At 39.9% G+C, this 20,493-nt stretch overlaps 2 protein-coding genes across 4 annotated transcripts; one reads left to right on the top strand and one right to left on the bottom strand.

The window, feature by feature from the left end:
* The first annotated feature begins 2,288 nt into the window (after nucleotides 1-2,288).
* Nucleotides 2,289-14,800, top strand: LOC136443090 (peroxiredoxin-6-like). Of its 3 annotated transcripts, none has more exons than XM_066440161.1 (7): nucleotides 2,289-2,586; nucleotides 7,854-7,946; nucleotides 9,296-9,452; nucleotides 10,926-11,066; nucleotides 11,732-11,805; nucleotides 12,487-12,559; nucleotides 13,369-14,800. In XM_066440161.1, exons 1-7 carry the CDS (start codon nucleotides 2,432-2,434, stop codon nucleotides 13,495-13,497), a joined length of 822 nt encoding a protein of 273 aa, XP_066296258.1. In that variant the 5' UTR covers nucleotides 2,289-2,431; the 3' UTR covers nucleotides 13,498-14,800. The 3 variants fall into 3 exon arrangements, with proteins under 3 accessions (XP_066296258.1, XP_066296257.1, XP_066296256.1); XM_066440160.1 differs by lacking the exons at nucleotides 2,289-2,586; nucleotides 13,369-14,800 and adding exons at nucleotides 2,780-2,947; nucleotides 13,225-13,326; XM_066440159.1 differs by lacking the exon at nucleotides 2,289-2,586 and adding an exon at nucleotides 2,796-2,947.
* A 570-nt stretch (nucleotides 14,801-15,370) lies between these two features.
* On the bottom strand, nucleotides 15,371-19,981 carry LOC136442955 (uncharacterized). The gene is made up of 7 exons (XM_066439997.1): nucleotides 19,954-19,981; nucleotides 19,488-19,561; nucleotides 19,052-19,135; nucleotides 18,472-18,601; nucleotides 17,814-17,933; nucleotides 17,272-17,402; nucleotides 15,371-16,724 (listed from the first exon to the last, which is right to left on the bottom strand). Exons 1-7 carry the CDS (start codon nucleotides 19,979-19,981, stop codon nucleotides 16,566-16,568), a joined length of 726 nt encoding a protein of 241 aa, XP_066296094.1. The 3' UTR covers nucleotides 15,371-16,565.
* Nucleotides 19,982-20,493: the final 512 nt, after the last annotated feature.

Here is a 20,493-nt window from a genome sequence, read left to right as displayed (position 1 = left end):
CCATCTATACTTAACATAAGACTCCTGAGAACACCCTTAGAATATTCATAGCTTATGCTTCAAGACACAAATAATTTAAAGGCCTATTCTACCAGGTTTGCGAAAGCCATTTCATTTGTACAAAAGATATGCAATATCATGCATGTTTATCTGAAATACATTCCTACCATGCTTTCGTTTTTCATTGAAATTGCAACAATGCTGGGAGGGTTGTACAGAAACAAAAATGAGATTTTTTCCGTTATTACATATTACTTTCCAAGGTAACATAAGAAACAAAATCTCATGTCCCGGCCATGTTTAGAGAAAGACGCGCTGTTCTAAAGAACGTTTTAGACGTTTTAGAACTGTTCTAAAGGACTCCTACCTGGCCGAAACAATCTTCTCTACTACTATACTTTTGTTACTATTTTACTTTACCCTACTCTAGTGAACTTTTCTCTTTGACCTGTCTGACTTAACCAAGCGGCACCTAGCCGGATATATCCGGATCTGTTTTTGGACAGGATTATGCAGATCCGGATTCGACTAACCCTGGTATGAACGCAAAGGGATATACATGTATCCGGATCATCCGCTGATCCGGATATATCCGGATCAGCGAAGCCTAGTATGAACGGGGTGTATATGTAACAGGACACAACCCTCTGTGAAGTAACTACGGTGATTATCTAAAGAGAATTCAAACTCTACTACTCTATAAGGATTCGGAAATTTATCTCTTTATACACACCAGCTTCTGTATCTGTATAGCCCGTATAACTGCCCTTTGACATAACACACCAGCTTGTGTATCTGTATAGCCCGTATAACTGCCCTTCGACATAACACACACCTGGTCCAGCTTTATAGTTAAACTGTACATTCATATACTGATGCCAAACTGGAAATACCATCTGCATTTCTGATAGGTATTTCTGATGTCTACCTGCACCCAACCTGCACCAAGTCCATGATGGCCCATAATGTCTTCTATTTTGCGCAGTTGCATTAAATTGAATATGGCGTTGAATGGCGGAGGAGCTATTCCTGGATAGACATTGTGTCCTTGGGAAAGGCACTTAACATTTCTTTCCTCACTCCACCCAGGTGTAAAGATGGGGACCTGTACCAAACAGAAATTTTATTTTTAATCGGAAATAAATCTCTGAATCCTTATCCAGTAGTAGAGTTTGAATTCTCTTTATATATTGTTTACCTGGATGTCTAACCTTCACAAACGTACGGTGATTATCGTGTGGGCTAAGGTATTTGCTGCCCATTTCTTTAAAACCTGTCTCAATTTTTGTCCAGGTATAATGTAGTTGTTTATCATAATGCCAGGCACTAACCTCTGCTTGGAGAGTTGCTAATTAGCTCCAGGCAGGCTACCTACCTTCAAGATTGGGGGTTTTGTTGTATACATGTACAAGTAGTCTTACATTCTTTACCTTAAAGAAATTGCTCAAGTGTCCAAAATCGCCATGCATCATAAGAACCTCAATAACTACCCACAAGCCAAAATACAAACACATGTATCAAAAGGATCTTAGGTTATAGGCAGAAACAGTACCCCCATAGGGGTGAACCTCCTTCACTGAGGTAAACATGGGATCCACTAGCTGACTCTTCAGAGAATGTATCCATCCAGTTGATTGATTTCAATCCTTCACCAACGCATGTTGCCTTTTAGCCAGAGAAAGGAAATGATTTCCCTGCAGTTTAATATAACGTTACTGAGAATCATCTTGATTGCCGATGTGCCGGCGGTCAGTGGATTCATACCACGCCATGCAGCGGCGCTAGCTATAGAGATGTTTCAGATGTAATTGTGGTAGGTCAGTGTGTTTGCTTTGTTTTAATATCTTTATATTCAATAATTTCACACAGATTTTCGATCTGTAAATTGCATAGTAACTGCCATACACATAAGAATTAACTGGGCTGAACTGTCCTGGACCTGGGGCCGAATCGTCATTGGCCCGGGGCCGAACCGTCCTGGACTTGAGGCCGAAACGTCGGGGCCGAACTGTCCATGGGCCGAACTGTCCTGATACTCTTTAGTATTTTGCAGGCATTTCCAGTGCAGAACACACATGCATTTCAAGAGGAGACACTTGTTGAAACCAAGTTTAATCGGCCGAACTCCTGCCAAGCATAGTATCGTCGCATTTTCTATTTTAACCAAATTTAAGATAAACAAAAAGGTTGTAAAAGATATTGGTTTCAAAGCGCAGGCGCCGGCGCCATCTTGATTTCCATGTAATACGTTGCCATGGCTACAGTAGCTATTAGTCCCTTGTCAACGCACGGACCCTTCTGTTCCCAGTTGGCTGTCAATTAGCTTTACCCATCAGACAGGTGCACTCACTGCCTACGTCACAAGGAGGAAAAACACGCCGGGTCCGGCCCTTTGCTGCCTAGGCGTGCTTTGCTTGCATCCTTTCCAGACATGGGTTCCGTCTCATCTAGAGCCTGTGCGGAAATCAATGTAAGTACGCCAGAAACCAAAGTGACGGAGAATTTTTCCCGCGTGGTCTCCCATTCCGCACAGAATGGAGGCAAAGGATCAAGCCAGCGAAAGTTCTTCAAACAGTACGGGCCATTGTAAGTACATCTTTTCTAACTGTCGAAGAATTGTAGTGTTTTTGAATAGCATAGTATCTCAGAGCAGTCGCCGGGATGTTATCAATCATCTATAGTGACTGATATTTATTAACGGACTACGACAAAGTCATTGCTGCATTATGAAAACAAATAGAGCTACATGTACTATAAGCTTGTATCCCGGCCACGTCCTCACGAACTTTGTAGCACGATACTTTCCTCATCGGGAGAAGCGGACAGTCTGGCCCGAGGGGCCGGCGTCTCCAGAGATGTCTGCCGCCCGAAACAAAAGACTGATGCCCTGGTGTCATGCAGCAGAAAATGAACGAGGTGTGCGAGTAATTCAACTGGAAATGGCCGGGTTTGTTTCTTTTTCAATGTGTCCCCAGTTCAGCGCACGGAAACATAAGAAGGCAGGGTGGTTATGAATGAGTGTTGCTTGTTGATATGGCCATGGGGATTGTTGCACTAGCTAGCTTGCTGTTGAATTATATTTTGCTTACGGATATAGCTAGCCCAGACACAGAGTTTGCAAGTTGTTGATCTTTCACCACAATACATAATGTAGACACAACAAGTTTAGTTAGCCAATAGGCAACCACGCAAAAGAGGCTGCTGTTATAAGATATTTCATGTACATAGCATACAGTTGGATATCGCAGAGTTGTCTGCAAGGTGTCTGATTGGTGTCTGATTCATATAATTGTGTCTTTACCATTCACAATGCGATGGACTGATTCGATCACAACTGTCTAGCCATGTTGTCTTTCATTCCTTGTCAGAACACCTATTGTCAGAGCAAGGATGTTTTTCAAAATGTTGATTGAACCTCAGTCTGGTCACAGCCAAGCATTTGTTGTTGTTTTCAGAAACCACTTGTTAAATTTGCTTAGTCGTGTGTCGATTTGCAGTTGTTAGAAGAGAGTACAAGTAATTGATAACTTCCAATATGTATTAGGTCTTCACTGTGTGTTTAGAGCATGCAAACATTTCAAATGACATGTTAAACGTACAAAAACAAATTTGTAAATGTTTTGTAACGTTGGGTAACCTAAATTCGCGGGGTATTTAAATTCGGGATTTTTCGAAAACGGGGTATTGAGGGATATTTGCTAGATGCAACATAAGTAATACCGCTAGAAATGCAAACCTGCCAGACTTACGTATTCAGAACACTGTCTGAAAAGCTTCGATAAGCATGGATTATAAGGCGACGAGGTCAAAAACTCTCCGGCCCTTATTGGAACAGTCTGAGGACTTCGTGGGAGACTTAAACAACATGGTTGTCGGCTGGTTTATAAGAAAAATGTCACATCCGATTCCTGCTCAACACAATCATTTACAAGACAACTTATTACAATCTCTTTTGCTAACCTGCAACTGGATTCTAAGTGTGATCAATCATCAAAACTCCTCTCTGTTGCTACAACCTATGGCACGTGTATTTTCCCGCCGCCATATTGTTAACCAGAATCCTGTTGTCAAGCAGACGACAAAGGTTTGTGAGGAACACTTTTTTGTCTAAATGCTGCGTGTGATAGTGGACTGAGGAAGATATTTTCCTCAAAGTTTGCTCCTAACACAACAAGGAACACATGGACATAGTAGTATTACCATTGCTACGGCATCCAGCTAACTTCCCATGAATAATGTAACGTTACACGTTGCCCGATGATGACGATGGGCCGACTTTGAGTGAAGTTCTACCGACTCAACACACGGGTTGTACCCGAACTGGCCTGATGTGTGCGATACGGCCGTTTTTTCGTGTATTTTTTTTACTTGGACACGTCTATATCCATAGCACTCTCCTCAAGCCAAGGATGGAACGAATAGCTGCTGTATAAAATGTGATTAGCGGTAAGATATTAAAGACGAATCTTCTCTCCCGAATTAATGTGCCCCCCTGTCCGACAGCACCGTAATTGTGCGTGCGGCGGACGGTAGTTTCAAGTTGAAATATTATGGTGTCAGCACGACTAGAGACAAAATCTACCATATATATGATTAGTGCAAAGATAGTACATGATACTGACAGAATTATAGAAAAAAAGGATGGTTTATTGTTCTGCTAGATTGATTTCAGTCAACCATTATCGGAAAAATCCCGAATTTATGTTACCCAACGTTAAATTTATATGGTTGAAACACGACCTTTTCCCAAATCTTTGTACAAGTCAATTACATCCCCATATTTTTTCGAAAGCACTGTCATGGTTTTCAATACTGAAATGGTATATTTTGATATTACTGACGTAGACTATGGCCTGGGTGGAAACATACTGTTATTAGATGGAATATTTATTTAGAATTTGTCATCGATTGTTTTTAGGTCTTCGGGTTGTCGGAAGCACTCGCAATAATTGTCACTTCAAAACTGTGACAGGCAAGCTCTGAAACGTTCATTTGCTTCCGGCACCTGTGTTCCCGGTGTGCGAAAAATTAATATGAAAAATTAATATGAAAGTGTCATCAAGTGCTTGTGACCAGTATGCTTGAATTTCCCAGTAGATTCATTTCTGCACGTTCTGTTTACAGGACTCCAAAAGATATCAAACGTAGTAAGGTTGGGCTATGTTTCATTTAAACATTTTGCAAATAGGACAGAAGAGAGCTATATTACGGCATTTTGATTGTTACAAGTTGTTTTGAAATGTAGACTTTTTGAAATTATTCAAGTTTGCTTGTGATGTGATGTGATATAAAAGAAAAATGTTACTGTATCTTCCGAAATTATTCCGGGCTGAAGAAAGTACGGATATGCCATTCTAATAATTGAAATTAGTACTTAGCCTAATGCGCTTACAGATGCTGCATCTAACGTTAGCTTCAATATCTTTCTAGGCTCCATTTTTGTTCCCGCCACTAGCTAGTATGTCAACATTACAACCAAAGGGATGCTGTGGAGTAGGGAAATAAATACTCGCGTTCGTAAACAAATTTGCACTGCTATCCAATGTCGCAATTACATGTGCTTTAAATCACATGTCGCACCAAGGAGGTTATATAACCTCCTTTATGTCATGCCTGGGCCTGATACGGGTGTTCCGGACCGTGTGATAACTATCCGGATCACATAGGGTTCGGAAGTGTTATCACACAGGCTTCCATAGAATATTTCGAACGCATTTCGAGCGCGCCGGTTGTGCGGCCGTCGGAAATTCGAATACCGGATTCGGAGATTGGAATCAATGTTGCTACAGTTTCTTGTTCGAGGACACAAAACTCCCTCAACTTCTGGCGCATTCCGCATTGAAATGTGTGTTTTCTCGGGTGGGTATGACCAAGGTATGACATAAATAAAATACAACACGTTGTATTCCGTATCACCCTCGGTCCCAGCCCTCCCGCGGATCGGATCGCCCTCCGGCCTACGGCCGTCGGGCGATCCGACCCGCGGTCGGGCTGGAACCTCGGGTGATACGGAATACCCCGTGTTGTATTCTATATTGGTCGCACGCAACACAACGAATCTTTCCAAGGTCAAATAAAAAGGAAAAAAAATCCATTCGAATATCTAAAACAAGCGCTTCAATCTCCCGACAAGACAAAATGGTACTTTGCCTAAATCAACTGCAAGGTAGCATTTAAAGCCCCACTATGTAAGATTTGGCGCTAGAATTGAAAATATTATTGTAAACAAATTTTAATGCAGATGCCGTGTACAACAACTTTTCAGTATATTTTCATCATTAATTCGTCTATTTCTGGCATGTCCGGTGTTTGTGAGCTGTACAAATTAAAAACAAGCTGCAAAAGGTTGTGCCACCACCTGGACGTAGACCCTCCTGGTGTAAACAACAACGTCCTGCACACTGGCATGTCCCCTGTCCTTGGTGCTGAACAAATGTTCCGAGGCATGCTACCGGTGCGCCACTCCACTAGTCGGTGATACTATCCATGATTTTGTACTAACCGCTTCCTGTGGTGCATGTACTACATATGTAGTACATAAATACAATATCACAAATGATAGACAAAGTAGCTACAGGACAATCACGCTTAACATGCGTAAGGTACTTAACCATAATACAGAATGGAAAGGAATGCAAGTTTATTTAATGAATGTCCTGTCATGTTGTGTAGCATTCCATGGATGTGCCATGCTGAACACAAATCAACCATGTGCCTTGCTACATACCGCTTGCAAGATTACTAGTATACAGTGTGCACCGAATCTTTGTAAGGCACATCTACAGGTTTACTTGTTTACATGGCAGTGTAGCGAAACAACTTATGCCATGTAGCGAAACGACTGAAGCGAACTGACAATGTAGCGAAACAACCGGCTACCCCACAGATGCTGATTCAATGTGTAACATACGTAATTTATGTGACCTGCGAGGAATTTGAACGGCTGATTCATGTAGACATGTGAGCCTTGCAGCGGCAGAAAACGCGCCAATCTCCCGAATAGGACCACATGTGTACTTCCAATCTGCGACATAATTGATATGATCTGGGAAGAATTTCAACGGCTGTATCGTGTAGATGTGTGAGCCATGTGGTATAGAACACGCGCCCACTTCCTGAATAGGTCTACTAATTGCTTCCCGAGTGGTCAGCTGCTGTGGCATCCTGTTTAATGAGGTCCACTGTACTTATCTGGGATCAAAACAGTATGATTTAGTTGCTTTTTGCCGAACTCTTTCTTCTTCAATTGCATGGAATTTGCCTGTCATGGAAGCCAGATGCACACCGCTAATGCTTAAGTCTCAATTGCGCCGGCGGCCCATACGGAGTATAGTCCCGGCCAGGCCCCGAAGTCACAAATTTTCCTAGTGGGGTACCTCCCGGTGTTCGCATGGCTAGCTCACGGCGTCTATTTGTTACCGGGTCCCGCGTTCATTTCAAGTCCGAGATAAAATGTTCCTGGGTCCCGGCCGGGCCCCAAATCAGCCCGGCAGCAGCAGGGGTCACGCCCGAAAGTGAAAAAATAGCCCGTCAACTACCCGGCGGGGCCTCTTTTTCCAACTGAGACCCAAGTATTACGGTCCCACATGCACCCATTGATGTGGCAATGGTCACGATATCCATATTTTAGCAGACCCATAGAACGCCATAATGTAATATATTGACAATATGGCGAACCATATATTTCCGATAGAGGTTTATATTTACATCACGATTTTTATTACGATATAATTATCACGATGTAGTGATAAAATGTCTTTAAAATGAATTGAGTTCAAAATATCACATAAAACTATCTCAGAACATATCTAACTCTATGTATAACGGATTTGCAACATTTTGTATCTTTTCAGCCTTAGAATGCCGAATATAGGCGATATCTTTCCAAACTTCAGAGCCAAGACAACAGAGGGGGAGATCGACTTTTACGATTGGCTGGGAAACTCGTAAGTTTGATTTAACAATGTTCCTCTTCCGCTAAGTTTAAAATGTGTGCTATGTACTTTTACGGGAACAGCATTTCGTGTATTTCTCTCACAAATATACTGACATTGTAATAACAGACATCAAGTACATGTAAATAAGCAATGGTGAATGTAATTTCCCAAGTCTTTGATAAAAACAAATTCATACATTTATAAGTCTTCATTTTACAATGTACTTAGTATGCGACCCAGCCAAATGATGGATAACGCACAGCGGTCTTCGTCAGATTGACGGACGAACCACACTTAGTGTGCATATTTCTTCTTTGCACTACAGTTTGTCACTGATGCTATATTCGTACTTCTAATGCATCAATTAGACCCATTAACTTCGGATCCACCACTCGGAGCACCCACGCGCGTGAAAATGTCACGTCAACTATCTTTTCCTTGAGCATCGCACCTTCTCTAGCAGAGTTGGCACAAGTTAACTCACGAATGAAATGAATGAATTTATCTACCCGGTAGCTTTGGGGCTTGAATACGTTGTCTTACCGCAAGTTTAAAATTAAGCTACAGCCGCCGACGGGTACAAGGTCGATTTTCAGTTACATTATTCCCAATAAGAACGCGCTGTGACGAGGCAAGCCAACCTACAGTAACGTTACAATAGATAATATGTTGTAACTCAGACTTTGCATGATGTCGTTTTGCAGTACATTCGATGACATGTTGAAAAAAAATAATGGCAACGCAAATTACGTTGCAATGTAAATCACATCATTCTTATAATGATAGATAAAATCGGAACAATCAGACTTTAGAATATAAACTCCACAGGCAATGACTTATCCGGTGGTGCTCTTTCTTATGAAGGCAAGGGTAATGACCTTTCTACAATGCCAAGAGACTCAATATGGTAACGTAAGCAACCCCGGCCTTGCAAAGTGAGATTGGTAACGTAAGTAGTACTTACCTGTACAAATCTGAGATTGGGGGTTGCTGTCATGTTTCCAATATTCGTATTTCATTTTCTCTGTCGTGGTTTCATTGCCAAAAACACAGTTTGGCAGATAAAATGCGAAAAAAAATCATTAGAAAATTGTCTTCGTGGGCGAATTATACTCAACAGTTGATCGGTAACGTAAATTACTCAAAACGTAGCGATACGAATAAAACGGCATCATACGAAGTTAGGATTCCAGCTGGACAAGTTTATCCACCTGTGACAAGAGTAGTTGGACTAGAGTAGTTACGTGTTATATCATCCCCAATTGTCTGTCCGTCCTTTTCATGCTACATGTACTTGCAATAAGCTAGCCTACAGGCAACAATTTGCGATAAACTTTCAAACAATAATCCTTGTACAGATGGGGGATCTTGTTTTCTCATCCGGGTGACTTCACCCCGGTGTGTACGTCCGAGCTGGGAAAGGCCGCTGAACTGGCACCAGAGTTCAAGAGAAGGGGCATCAAGATCATCGGTCTCTCATGTAGCAGTACACGGGAGCATGAGGCATGGATTCCAGTGAGTCACAATCATATGTGTAACCACATTTGTGGGGTCGTGTGGCGTAACGGTAGGGTTTTTGGCCCATTGGTCCCGGGTTCGAATCCCCTGACGCCACTGATGTTGTACCCTTGGGAATGGCACTTAACACGACTTTCCTCACTCCACCCAAGTGTATGTAGAAAACGGGCATAGTATGTGTGGGTCACAACACCAGCAAAACTGCCAGTGTCCACGTGTATTGTACTGTAGTAATTCCATTAAAATCGAAAAATCAAATTGAATCAATAATATTTGTTATTACCATTATTGTTGTTAATATTATTATCATTGTTACCATCATTATTATCATTATCATTATTGTTGTTATTGTTGTCAATGACTTACTATTGTTTACTTGATGCAGTTCTTTTTGTAGAGTCCACTAAGTCTTGTTTATCATTATTCATCTTCTGTTGTTGTTTTTATTTGGACTGGAACACACAAAGAAAATCTCCTGTGTCTCTCTGTCCTTTTACATCCTGCTGTTATGAAGCTGAAATTTTCCAAAAATATGGTTACTTATTGAGTTTGTATGGGTTACCTAAGGGTATAGTCCCTGGGCCAGGTCCCTCACAATAGCCAATTGGTACCAAACAGAGGGACAAAGGAAAACTCACTTTTTGGAAAAGGTTGATTCCTCTACTTTATCATTTTGCATGATAATAATGTCAAATGTACAGCTTTTTAGGAATTATCACGTGATATGATGACGTCACTCAAAACCATAGAACGACCAAAAATCGTCTATATCAAGTTATTTCATGTGGTTTTAATAATTATCAACCATATTTCATTAGTATTTCTATACGTTTAGATCAAACAAAGACCAGTTGAGTACATTTGAAGCCATTAGTAGTTGCATGGTGCATTGGGACGATGTGAGCAAAGTGGTACAAATTAAACTGATGATTGCATCTTATCCGACTGGTTCAAGCTAGGTGTTACTGCCGACGTTAACAGCGGTTCGAAACGTAAAGTAATGTCACATACATAGATCTTGTATTGTTTAGCTTCACTGATAAATCGCGCTCCTAGCAGATCACCCGACAGTTATCGGGGAAGAGGTCAATAACCCCCGGCCAGAGAGATCGCGTAAACAGAGGCCAGATATTGTTCAACAACAATAGTCAATGATGAAGATGACAGACTGTCATCGAAACGTTGGTTCTTGTTAAAAAATGTGAAATACGTGGTTATGAATGAAGAAGTCAGTTGCTATTCAGTCATTCGCCAACCTGATGACATTATTCACGGACTGTATAGACTTGATCAGAACAATAAGAAGTACCCAGTATGTTAAACGTTTACTTTACAATACTTTACAATAGGCCTTGTTAGATTAGGTAGCAATCAGTACTAAGGAGCAAATACATATACATCAATAAGTCTGGTATCCTGGCTACTGATTTCATAATCCATGAGATGCTGATGTTTAGAAGTGATTTTCAGGATATACTGGCGTACACCGGCATAAAGGGGCCGATGCCGTTCCCGATCATCTCCGACGAAAAACGAGAGCTCGCCGTCGGGCTGGGGATGTTGGATCCAGAATTCAAGGACGACAAAGGGATGCCCATGACATGTCGAGCGGTCAGTATGCCAGTTGTTAAATCTTCACAAATCATTCTAATCCAGGAATTCACAATCTAAATGTACAGGTGCAGATTTGTGGACAATTTTACCGGCGCAATACCTACTCTTTTTACCGGCACCAGAATTTCTACCGTTTAAGGAAACCCAAGCAATATTAGGGCCTAAAAATTCTGAATTTTGAAAGTCTATCTATTTAGTCATTTCTATACGATTAGTTCAAAGAACACTATCACAATGTATAACGACGTCCATGATGCAAAAATATGACGTCGGTGTGACGAGAGAACTCACTGAACATCGTCGCCGCGGTTTTTTGTAGGCTTGCGAAACTAAGGTAATCATCGTACAGTACGTTTTTTGCGCGGTTTTAAAATGTTCAAAGTATCAAGTTATTACGCAAATGTGCTAGATGTTGTTAGTAAATGTCACTGGCTACCATAAAGATTTCAGCATTTTTTTCCTCCATATTTTGGGCCCTAATATTCCTTTGGTTGCCTTCAATATAACGTGCCTTAATATTCTGCTCCATGTCACTCTCGGAAGATGATGCTTAGGATTGAAAAAAAAAACATTTCTTCATCATACTAATGTATAGTTGTTAAAGGCACAGAAATCCACTGACTTTTGATACAGCATTATGATTTTGTCTGTGTATCCAATAGCTCTTTATCATCGGTCCCGACAAGAAGATGAAAATGTCCATCTTATATCCAGCTCTGAGCGGCAGAAACTTTTCGTGAGTATATCCCCTGTAGACGTTTTCTCCTCCTCTTCTTCTGTTCATTGTGCTTGTCGCAATGAGCTAGGGGAATTTCCCAGGTACAATGAACCTGTAAATACTGTACATACCGTCTGTCTTCTCTGTCACGACAAGTGGAAGATTAGCTCTTCAGTGAGCTAAACTGGATCGAGATCACTTTCCTTTTCCTCTTGTTACTCACGCCACCAACTGTCGAAATTTTCCAAAACTTGGTGTCCTATAGAAAACGTTAACAAAAGTAAATTACAGCGATATTCTTTTTTTCACGAAGGATTATGAAATAGCAATATCTTTCCACCCGGTCTTTAGACTATTATGTACACATAACTTGAGATATCATTGTACAGAAGTGTTCCCTGCTCCTGATATTGTATGTTGATTTTCGAAATTGTTACGTATTATTAACATTAATCCGCCGAGTTACATAACTTTATAGTAAACAGTATACTATAGGTCTGAGAGATCTCCAGAGCAGCACTAAAAGATATAGAGGAGTGCATTACACTGGGGGACGTTGGATCTGAGATCTTTTTGGACTTATTTTTTCGGAGTGGCGGAATTATGTACCCTGCATCGGGTGGAATTATGTTAGTAGATGTTAACTGGTGGTCAGTAGTTTTTCTTTACGAAAATCTCATTGTAGAATTTTTATTTCAGGGAGATTCTCAGAGTTGTTGATTCTCTTCAGCTAACAGATGTCAAGAAAGTCTCCACACCGGTGGACTGGAAGGTTAGTATGATCATTTTTGAGACTGGTGTGGTTAAAACACGAAAATCAGATAAGGTATCTCCAAAAATACTTAGAAACGGATTAACCCTCCTACTGGGAAAAGTGACAAGGAGAAACCCCTTCGAGAAACAGCCACTTTCCTTATATTTGATATCAAAATTTGAATCCTCCACCCTTCTCTTAATGGATAAAAAGTGCGGAACTATAGTGAACTACGTGTAGACGTGTAGGCATATGTGAACAGAGTCGTTCTATAGTTTATCTGTGTGGGTTTTAAACAGGCGTACTTATATAATTATGCTTCGGTCACATTTGTACCTAACCTATCAGTGTTCTCATGATTGATTTACGACTACTTATTACCAGGTCCCGGGTTGATTTTAACTCCGAGCTAAAAACATACCGGGGCCTGGCCGTGCCCAAAAAAGCCCGGGAGCCGTAGGGTGACCAATGTAGGGGTCACGCCAGAAAGTACCCCGTTAACTACCCGGCAGGGCCCCCTTTTTCCATCTATGACCGAAACATAACCAGGATAATTTCGAGGTCATTTCGGTATAATATACTCCTCTCACATCACAACATTCTTGATTGTGATGTTTGACTGCTAGGAGTCTAGTACGTTAGACCGATCACTGAATGTCTGTACTTTTCCGATGTGTTACCAGTACGGGGAAGCCTGTATGGTGGACGTGTCTGTGCCCCAGGACTCATTATTTGTTGAACCATTATTGGTTGTGATGTGTGGCTGCTAGGAGTCTAGTACGTTAGACCGATCACTGAATGTCTGTACTTTTCCGATGTGTTACCAGTACGGGGAAGCCTGTATGGTGGACGTGTCTGTGCCCCGGGTGCACGAGGACCATCTCTTCCCGAAAGGCGTGACGGTCACAGAACTACCCTCAGGAAAGGATTACTTCAGAACAACCCCCATGCCATAGTAGGGTTCCCTCCCCGTGTCACTCCCCTTAAAGGGACGTATTGTAGAATTTGGTGTCAACTTAAAGGAAGGCTAATCTTAAAGGCACCCAGAGCATTTTATGAGGCTTGCAAACTGGAAATATTCTAGTTGCTGTAATCTTTATGAAATTGACATTCAATGTCACTGTTTACCACATTTGCGTGCGGAGTTCTTATCAAAAGTGCTCAAAAGCGGCACAAAAATAAGCTTCATGGTGATCTTTTAGTTTCACGCGCCTAGTGTAAATGGACCGATACCATACCCCCGCCAAAAACGTAGACATGCAAAATCAAAACATAAAAATGCAAATGCAGTCACTCTCTCATTGGTCGAACCACTAATTGTGACGGACAGTCAGGATCAGTCTATTAGGGCTTGGATTTTCTATCAGTTCTCACCACACAACGACATCGTATCTTTGCTCCTTTAATGTCGATATGTACTGGTATAGTGTTATTGAAACTTACTATGTACTAGAATGACTAGAAATTGGAGTTTTTTTATTCAAGTTTCAAGCCTCATAAAATGCTCTGGATGCCTTTAAGATTGAAAAGCCTACTATACTTATACCGAATTCAAAGCTCATGAATGGTAGATTCCCTCGAATTCGTCGGAAAATTCCTCGAAATTCATCCTGGGGGTCGAAAAGCCGTATTCGTACTGGTTGGGAAATGCCGGAACCGACGTCACCTACTATATATTGTGACCTGATAATTGATTAACCATCACCATCAGGCGAGTTGCAAACGGCGGGAGAGCACTGAACTTTGACCGACTTATCATGTAAAACAAGTGAGAACTTGACTTTGGGGTATATTTATCAAAGTATAGTAGGCTTTCCAATTTTAATTTTAGCCTTCCTTTAAGTTGACACCTGGAGGTATCCGCTGCGCCATCCAGTATATAGAACCTCTCTTTGTACAAAATGTGTTCTAAAAGTTATCTGTGACCTGCACTTCTCAGAGAATATTTTTCCGTTTAAAAAAAGTTGACAAACTTACAGGTCAGGCAATAAAGTCGATTCTCTCAATTCTGAAAATATGAAATTTATGAATATTACTGTTTTTTGATTATATGATATTATCGTAGGAATGTTGTCATATGTAGTTCTGACAGCACGAACTTACTTTATGTAAATTAATATATACATATATCCCTCTTGTACTATACAGTCCTTGTAGATTTCGGTACATTAGTTTCAAAATGTGTTGTACAAGTTGCCATAGTTGTATCATAAACAATTGATGAGTAATAAATCTATGTATACATTTGTTGTTATGTAACATATGTGGTTGAAATATCTTTTGCAAAAACACTAGCAGTTTGCAATTGGGCCTTAATGTAACGTTATCAGTCAATATTTTTTTTATTGCAAAATCCAAAAAAACACATAGTGATTCATATTTTACATGTTTTGTTTCTTAGGTTTAGTGATGTCGTTTAAATAAGCGTGTTTGCTTGAGTTCGTTATCACTATGTGTTATTTTTTTATGTTGCAATAAAAAAATTAAAATCAGCCAATATTGCAGTTCGGCAGTCAATGGGAATTTCCTGCTCAACCCTCCCATCAAAAATAGAAAACAGATTTTTATTTCAATCACGCAGAACGATAATCCTTTAATACTACTTACAGGGATTGTCCTTGTTCTACAGATTGGTATTATTGCCAGATCTACTGATTAATTTACAGTAAGACGGATTATAGTTCATCTAAGAAGTATCAACCTTACTTACACACATTACTGTTTTCCCACAGAGATAACCTTATTTGGTCAATACATCCGGGAGTTACTAGTATATTTGCAACTATAACACTGAAATATTGCTGAATGATCACACACACGGCCTTGAAAGACCTGTTCTTCGTATTTTTTAATTTTCTTTTTCATACACCATCTGGCCACATCTGGGCAATCATATTGTATTACCTTCACAAGAGAAACAATAACTTTCTGGCTACCGACTATAGATCTCAGCTCTAATGAGAAAGAATATGGTAGCTGAACACATATCGCTACCAGTGTACCAACAATTGCTGCTTTCTCTGTTTTGTTGCATAGTGAAGAATATTTGATTTCCTTCATGTATAGATTGTTTGACAATACATTACAGAATGAGCTACATCTTATATTGCCATGTACACACATAACTTATCATCACAGACTACAAATGATATCAAAATGATAAACCAAGGGCTTTATATAAACCTATCTAGTTATCAATTTTACACTTAATCTCAATGTCTAATATACCACTGTCATACAGTGACAATTGCACCAAAATTTTACAGAAATCTGTGCAGGAGAAAATTACTTGAAACTGACTTAATATATAATACTTTCTTATTGTTGATTTTAAGCGTGTCACATGTGAAAACTAAAGAAGGGATACGTATGATAAAATCTATCTCTAATATATTTGTACTGATCATACATAATGAGGCATCAATTGAAAAAAAATCTCCCTTCTCCAAGATATGTGCAACAATGTGAAATCTAGTGTCAATTTGCATAGTTGTAAACATCTCATTCTCAGACCAGCTTTGAGTAAAAATATACATCATAGTTCATTCTTTATTTGCCGCCTTTACCTATATATTGCAACAAGAATGTCACATCTACCATATAAATCTTTAAATATATGTGGTGGTATTATTTTCACAGTTTTCACGGTTACCTCTTAGTGTGAAATCATAGCAACACAAATTTGTGTTGTCTATTATTCTAATTCTACTGTAATAGAGAATTGTTTCAACTGCAAACTTCAGTCACTGCATGCGAAAAACACCTTCTCTCCCACCGCAAAATACCACCACTGGGAACTGCATCAATTATCATATTTTTGTAAATCACATGTCAGTACAGAAATTCCTTGGTTACACTAATATTGCCACAGAAGGACCCAGTACTTTGCAATGATTATACACCTTTTTATAATTAATACTCAGATACAGATATCAATAGCTATTGCATGGTTGGACAGTATCCTAGACAGTACAGGATAAAGTCTTTCTGATATCCTGTCTATATAATTTGCATATGTATGTTGCTAGACTCTCTGTAACTCCTCTTGGGATGGGTGTGCACCCTTCAGTAGAGGTGTTTGTTCGTCTGGTTCAGCATTCACCATCAGGGAAGGCACACTGTCAGGTCTGTCTTGCTGTTGGTGAGGATCTTTCAAACGTCGAAACGACAGAAGAGCCAGAATCTAGAAGGGTTTGGAGGATGAAAGTTCATCTTAGCCTAACTCGCGCTCCTAGCGGCCGGCCTGACTGTAACCGTCCCCTAGGTCATTAATCTCTGCCAGCAAGAGATTGTGTAAACACAGGCTATGGCTGATCCCCTTCATGAAATTACACTTATTAGCTTATCAACATATGTAGCTGCATATGTGCATCTAAATTTCGGCTGAACTGGCTGCACTGAGCATCCTCATTGCTTTGCACTGGACCTCCATAATGATGATATATTGGAGGAAGAAAGAAGGGGTGTACATTCGAACATGTGCAAAGTACAAAGTTGGAGGGCATCAGCAGATTTTTTTAATCAGGATTCAGGATGTTTTATTTCATTTTGAATTTTTATTTGAACATACATAGGTACATAACATAATAGCACATTTCCATTAAATGTTTACAATTCCACAGATATACACGGTATCAGCAGATGCAATATGTTATCATCATCATCATCATCATCATCATCATTCTTCCGCATTCACTCCGGTGTGATACAATCAATACTTTATAACTCACCATAACAAGTCCCTGCATGGCGATCATGACTCCAAAAAGCACATTTGGCATGTGAACCGTGGCTCCTCCCCAGAGTGGACCAATGATGCTGGCTGTGGCTGTGACAGCACGACGTATTCCATGGGCAAAGCCTTGTGGAGAAAACAGTCAGCAGAGAAGTAAGTTGACTGTTACTCAAGCAGTCTAGACAAAATGTTTTGCTATATTACACTAAGAAAATATCACCAGGTATAAGCTTTATTTTTGTGGCATAACCAATGATAAAAGTTATAAAATACTGTAAATGCATTTAAGTTCGCATGGTTTTTATTTCGCGCTAAGGTAAAAATGGAGTGTTTTTAAGTTTGCGACAGTGCTATAGTCACATACTGCTACAGCTTTGGACAAAAATGTTTGCCATGGTTTTAAGTTCGCGGTGAAACGGTCACTGCGAAAACCGCGAGCATAAAACCATCGCAAACATTTCTGCATTTACAGTATCTGTTGTATGTCTTGTCACAATATAATGGGTGAGGGATTGAAGAAGACAATGCTGGTCTGACCTTGAATTCTTCTATCAGTGACCTTGGAAAAGAGGGATGTTGTAGCAATCATGATGGGAGCACAACTCATCAGCTGTAAGGCTGCTCCGACTATAAATTGAGGCAGCAGCCCGGGGTTATCTGAAATAACAGGTCATTACTGTTAATCACATGCAAATCTATTCAAAATTTGTAAATGAACTAAATAGTGTCCACTTTTTATTGAACTTCAACAGAATACTGTAATTTTCTTTATCTTCACGGTAACAAAATTTCACGTTGTAAGGAAAATTGACTTTTTCACTGAACTTTAACTTCACGGTGGCAGCAAGTGCACAAAAAAGTTGGTGACATTGCGGGGAAGGATGAGGAGTGGTGGGTATCGTATTATACTAAATGTTGTTGAGAGATGGGGAGGGGGGCGTGAGACGAATGTTTTATTACAGTGATGATGAGTTCACAGTACAGAGGTGACCATGAAAACCGTGAACATAAAGTTACAGTGAAAGAAACAATACAGAATAAACAGAAATTTCCCAAAAATTACAGGTGTAGAAGTCAGGTGTTTAATGCTTTATTGTGTCAATAATATTAACTGGATGCTGTGAATCATCGTTAGTATTAGGACGCCGTAACTCACAGGTGATACATGTATTAAGCAAAGGATGCTGCAACTTACAGGCATACTTGGTCATGAAAACTACAAGCCAGGCCAGAGACAAGCACGACAGTATCAGACCCCCAAAGATAATGGTACGGTCGTGGACCTTTTTGCTGATAAATCCAATGACCACATAGCAGGCAATCATCTGCAATGCATGTAATGAGAAGAGTTATACAATGTAGAAACAGTTATAAAATGATAAAGAATTATGCTTATCTTCCAGTTGCAACACTAGTCTTTCCTCTTTGGAAAAAAACATTAAAGGTTATAAAAATAGACCTTAAAAAGTACTGTAAATGCATGAAAATTTGCATGGTTTTCATTTCGCGCTAAAGAAAAAATGGAGTGTTCCCAGTGGTTTTAACTTCACGGCGGTTCTATAGTCAGACATACTGCTACAGTATTGAACAAAAATTTTTGCAGTGGTTTTAAGATCACGGTATAACAGTTGCCACAAAAAACGCGAACATAAAGCCATCGCAAACATTTCTGCATCTACAGTACCAGGTCTGATGGAAAAAATTGTTTTGAACATATGCTTCAGTCATGGTTATATGCAACCTTAATGATGTAAGATTATTGTGGTCGCACTTACCACTGCAGCAGCACAGATGTACAAAATGCTATTTTCTTTCTCTCCCCACCGGAACAATTCCTCTGTTATTGGTGTCACAATTGTCTGAAAGCAGAGAAACATCACATTAGTCTTCATAACATTCTCACTTGAAGACACAACAAAGCATCAGAATATGAATATCATGTTAATATTCAATCTCACCGTCACAAAGATAATTGCTACTTTAAACCACAAGATGTTTTACCAAAGTATAATGCTAAACTTTCTTCCAACACTAAAGGTATTCACAGATCGGTGAATACCTTAGTGTTGGAAGAAAGTTCAGCATTGTACTGATTACTACCAACACAGATGAGCTTCCATATTTTACCATGATTTGATAAATTTCAGATAAACATAAAGAAAATTTCAAGACCTTAGCTTGTAAATGTGGAATAATGAGTAGAATACTAACCTCAATTGTGACTTGGTTGAAAATAATACAGAACATGACAGCCAACAACACAACTGTCTCTTCTCTTAATATATCTGAAAAAGAAACAGTCATAATATGAAAACTTACATTTATACTAGAACAACATTACCTACCATCTAATGAGACCTTCATCTTTACCTAAGGATTTCTATTTCATAACTTTAGAAACAAATTACACATTACCTATTAGATATGCATGTAAGTCAAATACACTGTAATTCGTTTCTTTATGTAACTTCATGATCACTGTTTTCACGGTCACCTCTGTACCGTTAACTTATCATCACCGTGAAAAAAACTGTTGTTAGTATTTATGATTCCTTCACACATCCGTTCTGTAAATCACTTGCCGCCATCGTGAAGTTAAAGTTCAGTGAAAATGTCAATTTTCCTTACACCGTGAAATTCTGCTACTGTGAAGATAAACTGAATTACAGTAACTTACCTGCTAACAAAGTACAGAAGGATGTCATTGAGTTGTCTGTTGCCTGGGTATTGTGGTCTGTTCGATTGGGTGTGTGGATTTGGGCCTGAGGAATATTAAAAGTATATTGATACATGATTAGACTCCGTGCAGCCCTCGACATTTCCTGGAGGAGCCACATAACAAACAGTGAACTTTATGGCGACATGCCACAGATTTCTAAGGTTATTTGTAACCGTAGGTTGTCACTGGCCGGCCATGTCATGCGCCACGAGGAAATGGCGGGTATGGTTCTCTGGAAACCGAATGAAAAGCGTAGGCGTGGTCGCCCGTCGTTGACACTAAAGAAAGTAATCGAAGAGGATGTTGGCCTTGAAGATGAGGAACTTCGAACTGTCTTGTGCGACAGGAACTTGTGGAAGCACTTGTGTCACCTCCAACAAGAGGATGATCTGAACTGAACTAGACTACAGCACTACATGGACACTACAACCACCAGTAACTGACTAGAAGCTTCCAGCATGAACAATGACATAAATACAACACCCAAATGTAAATAAA

The sequence above is a fragment of the Branchiostoma lanceolatum genome, chromosome 10, assembly GCF_035083965.1.
Source record: "Branchiostoma lanceolatum isolate klBraLanc5 chromosome 10, klBraLanc5.hap2, whole genome shotgun sequence".
In the NCBI taxonomy this organism is placed as follows: Eukaryota; Metazoa; Chordata; class Leptocardii; order Amphioxiformes; family Branchiostomatidae; genus Branchiostoma; species Branchiostoma lanceolatum.
This window is presented reverse-complemented; position numbering and strand designations above follow the sequence as displayed.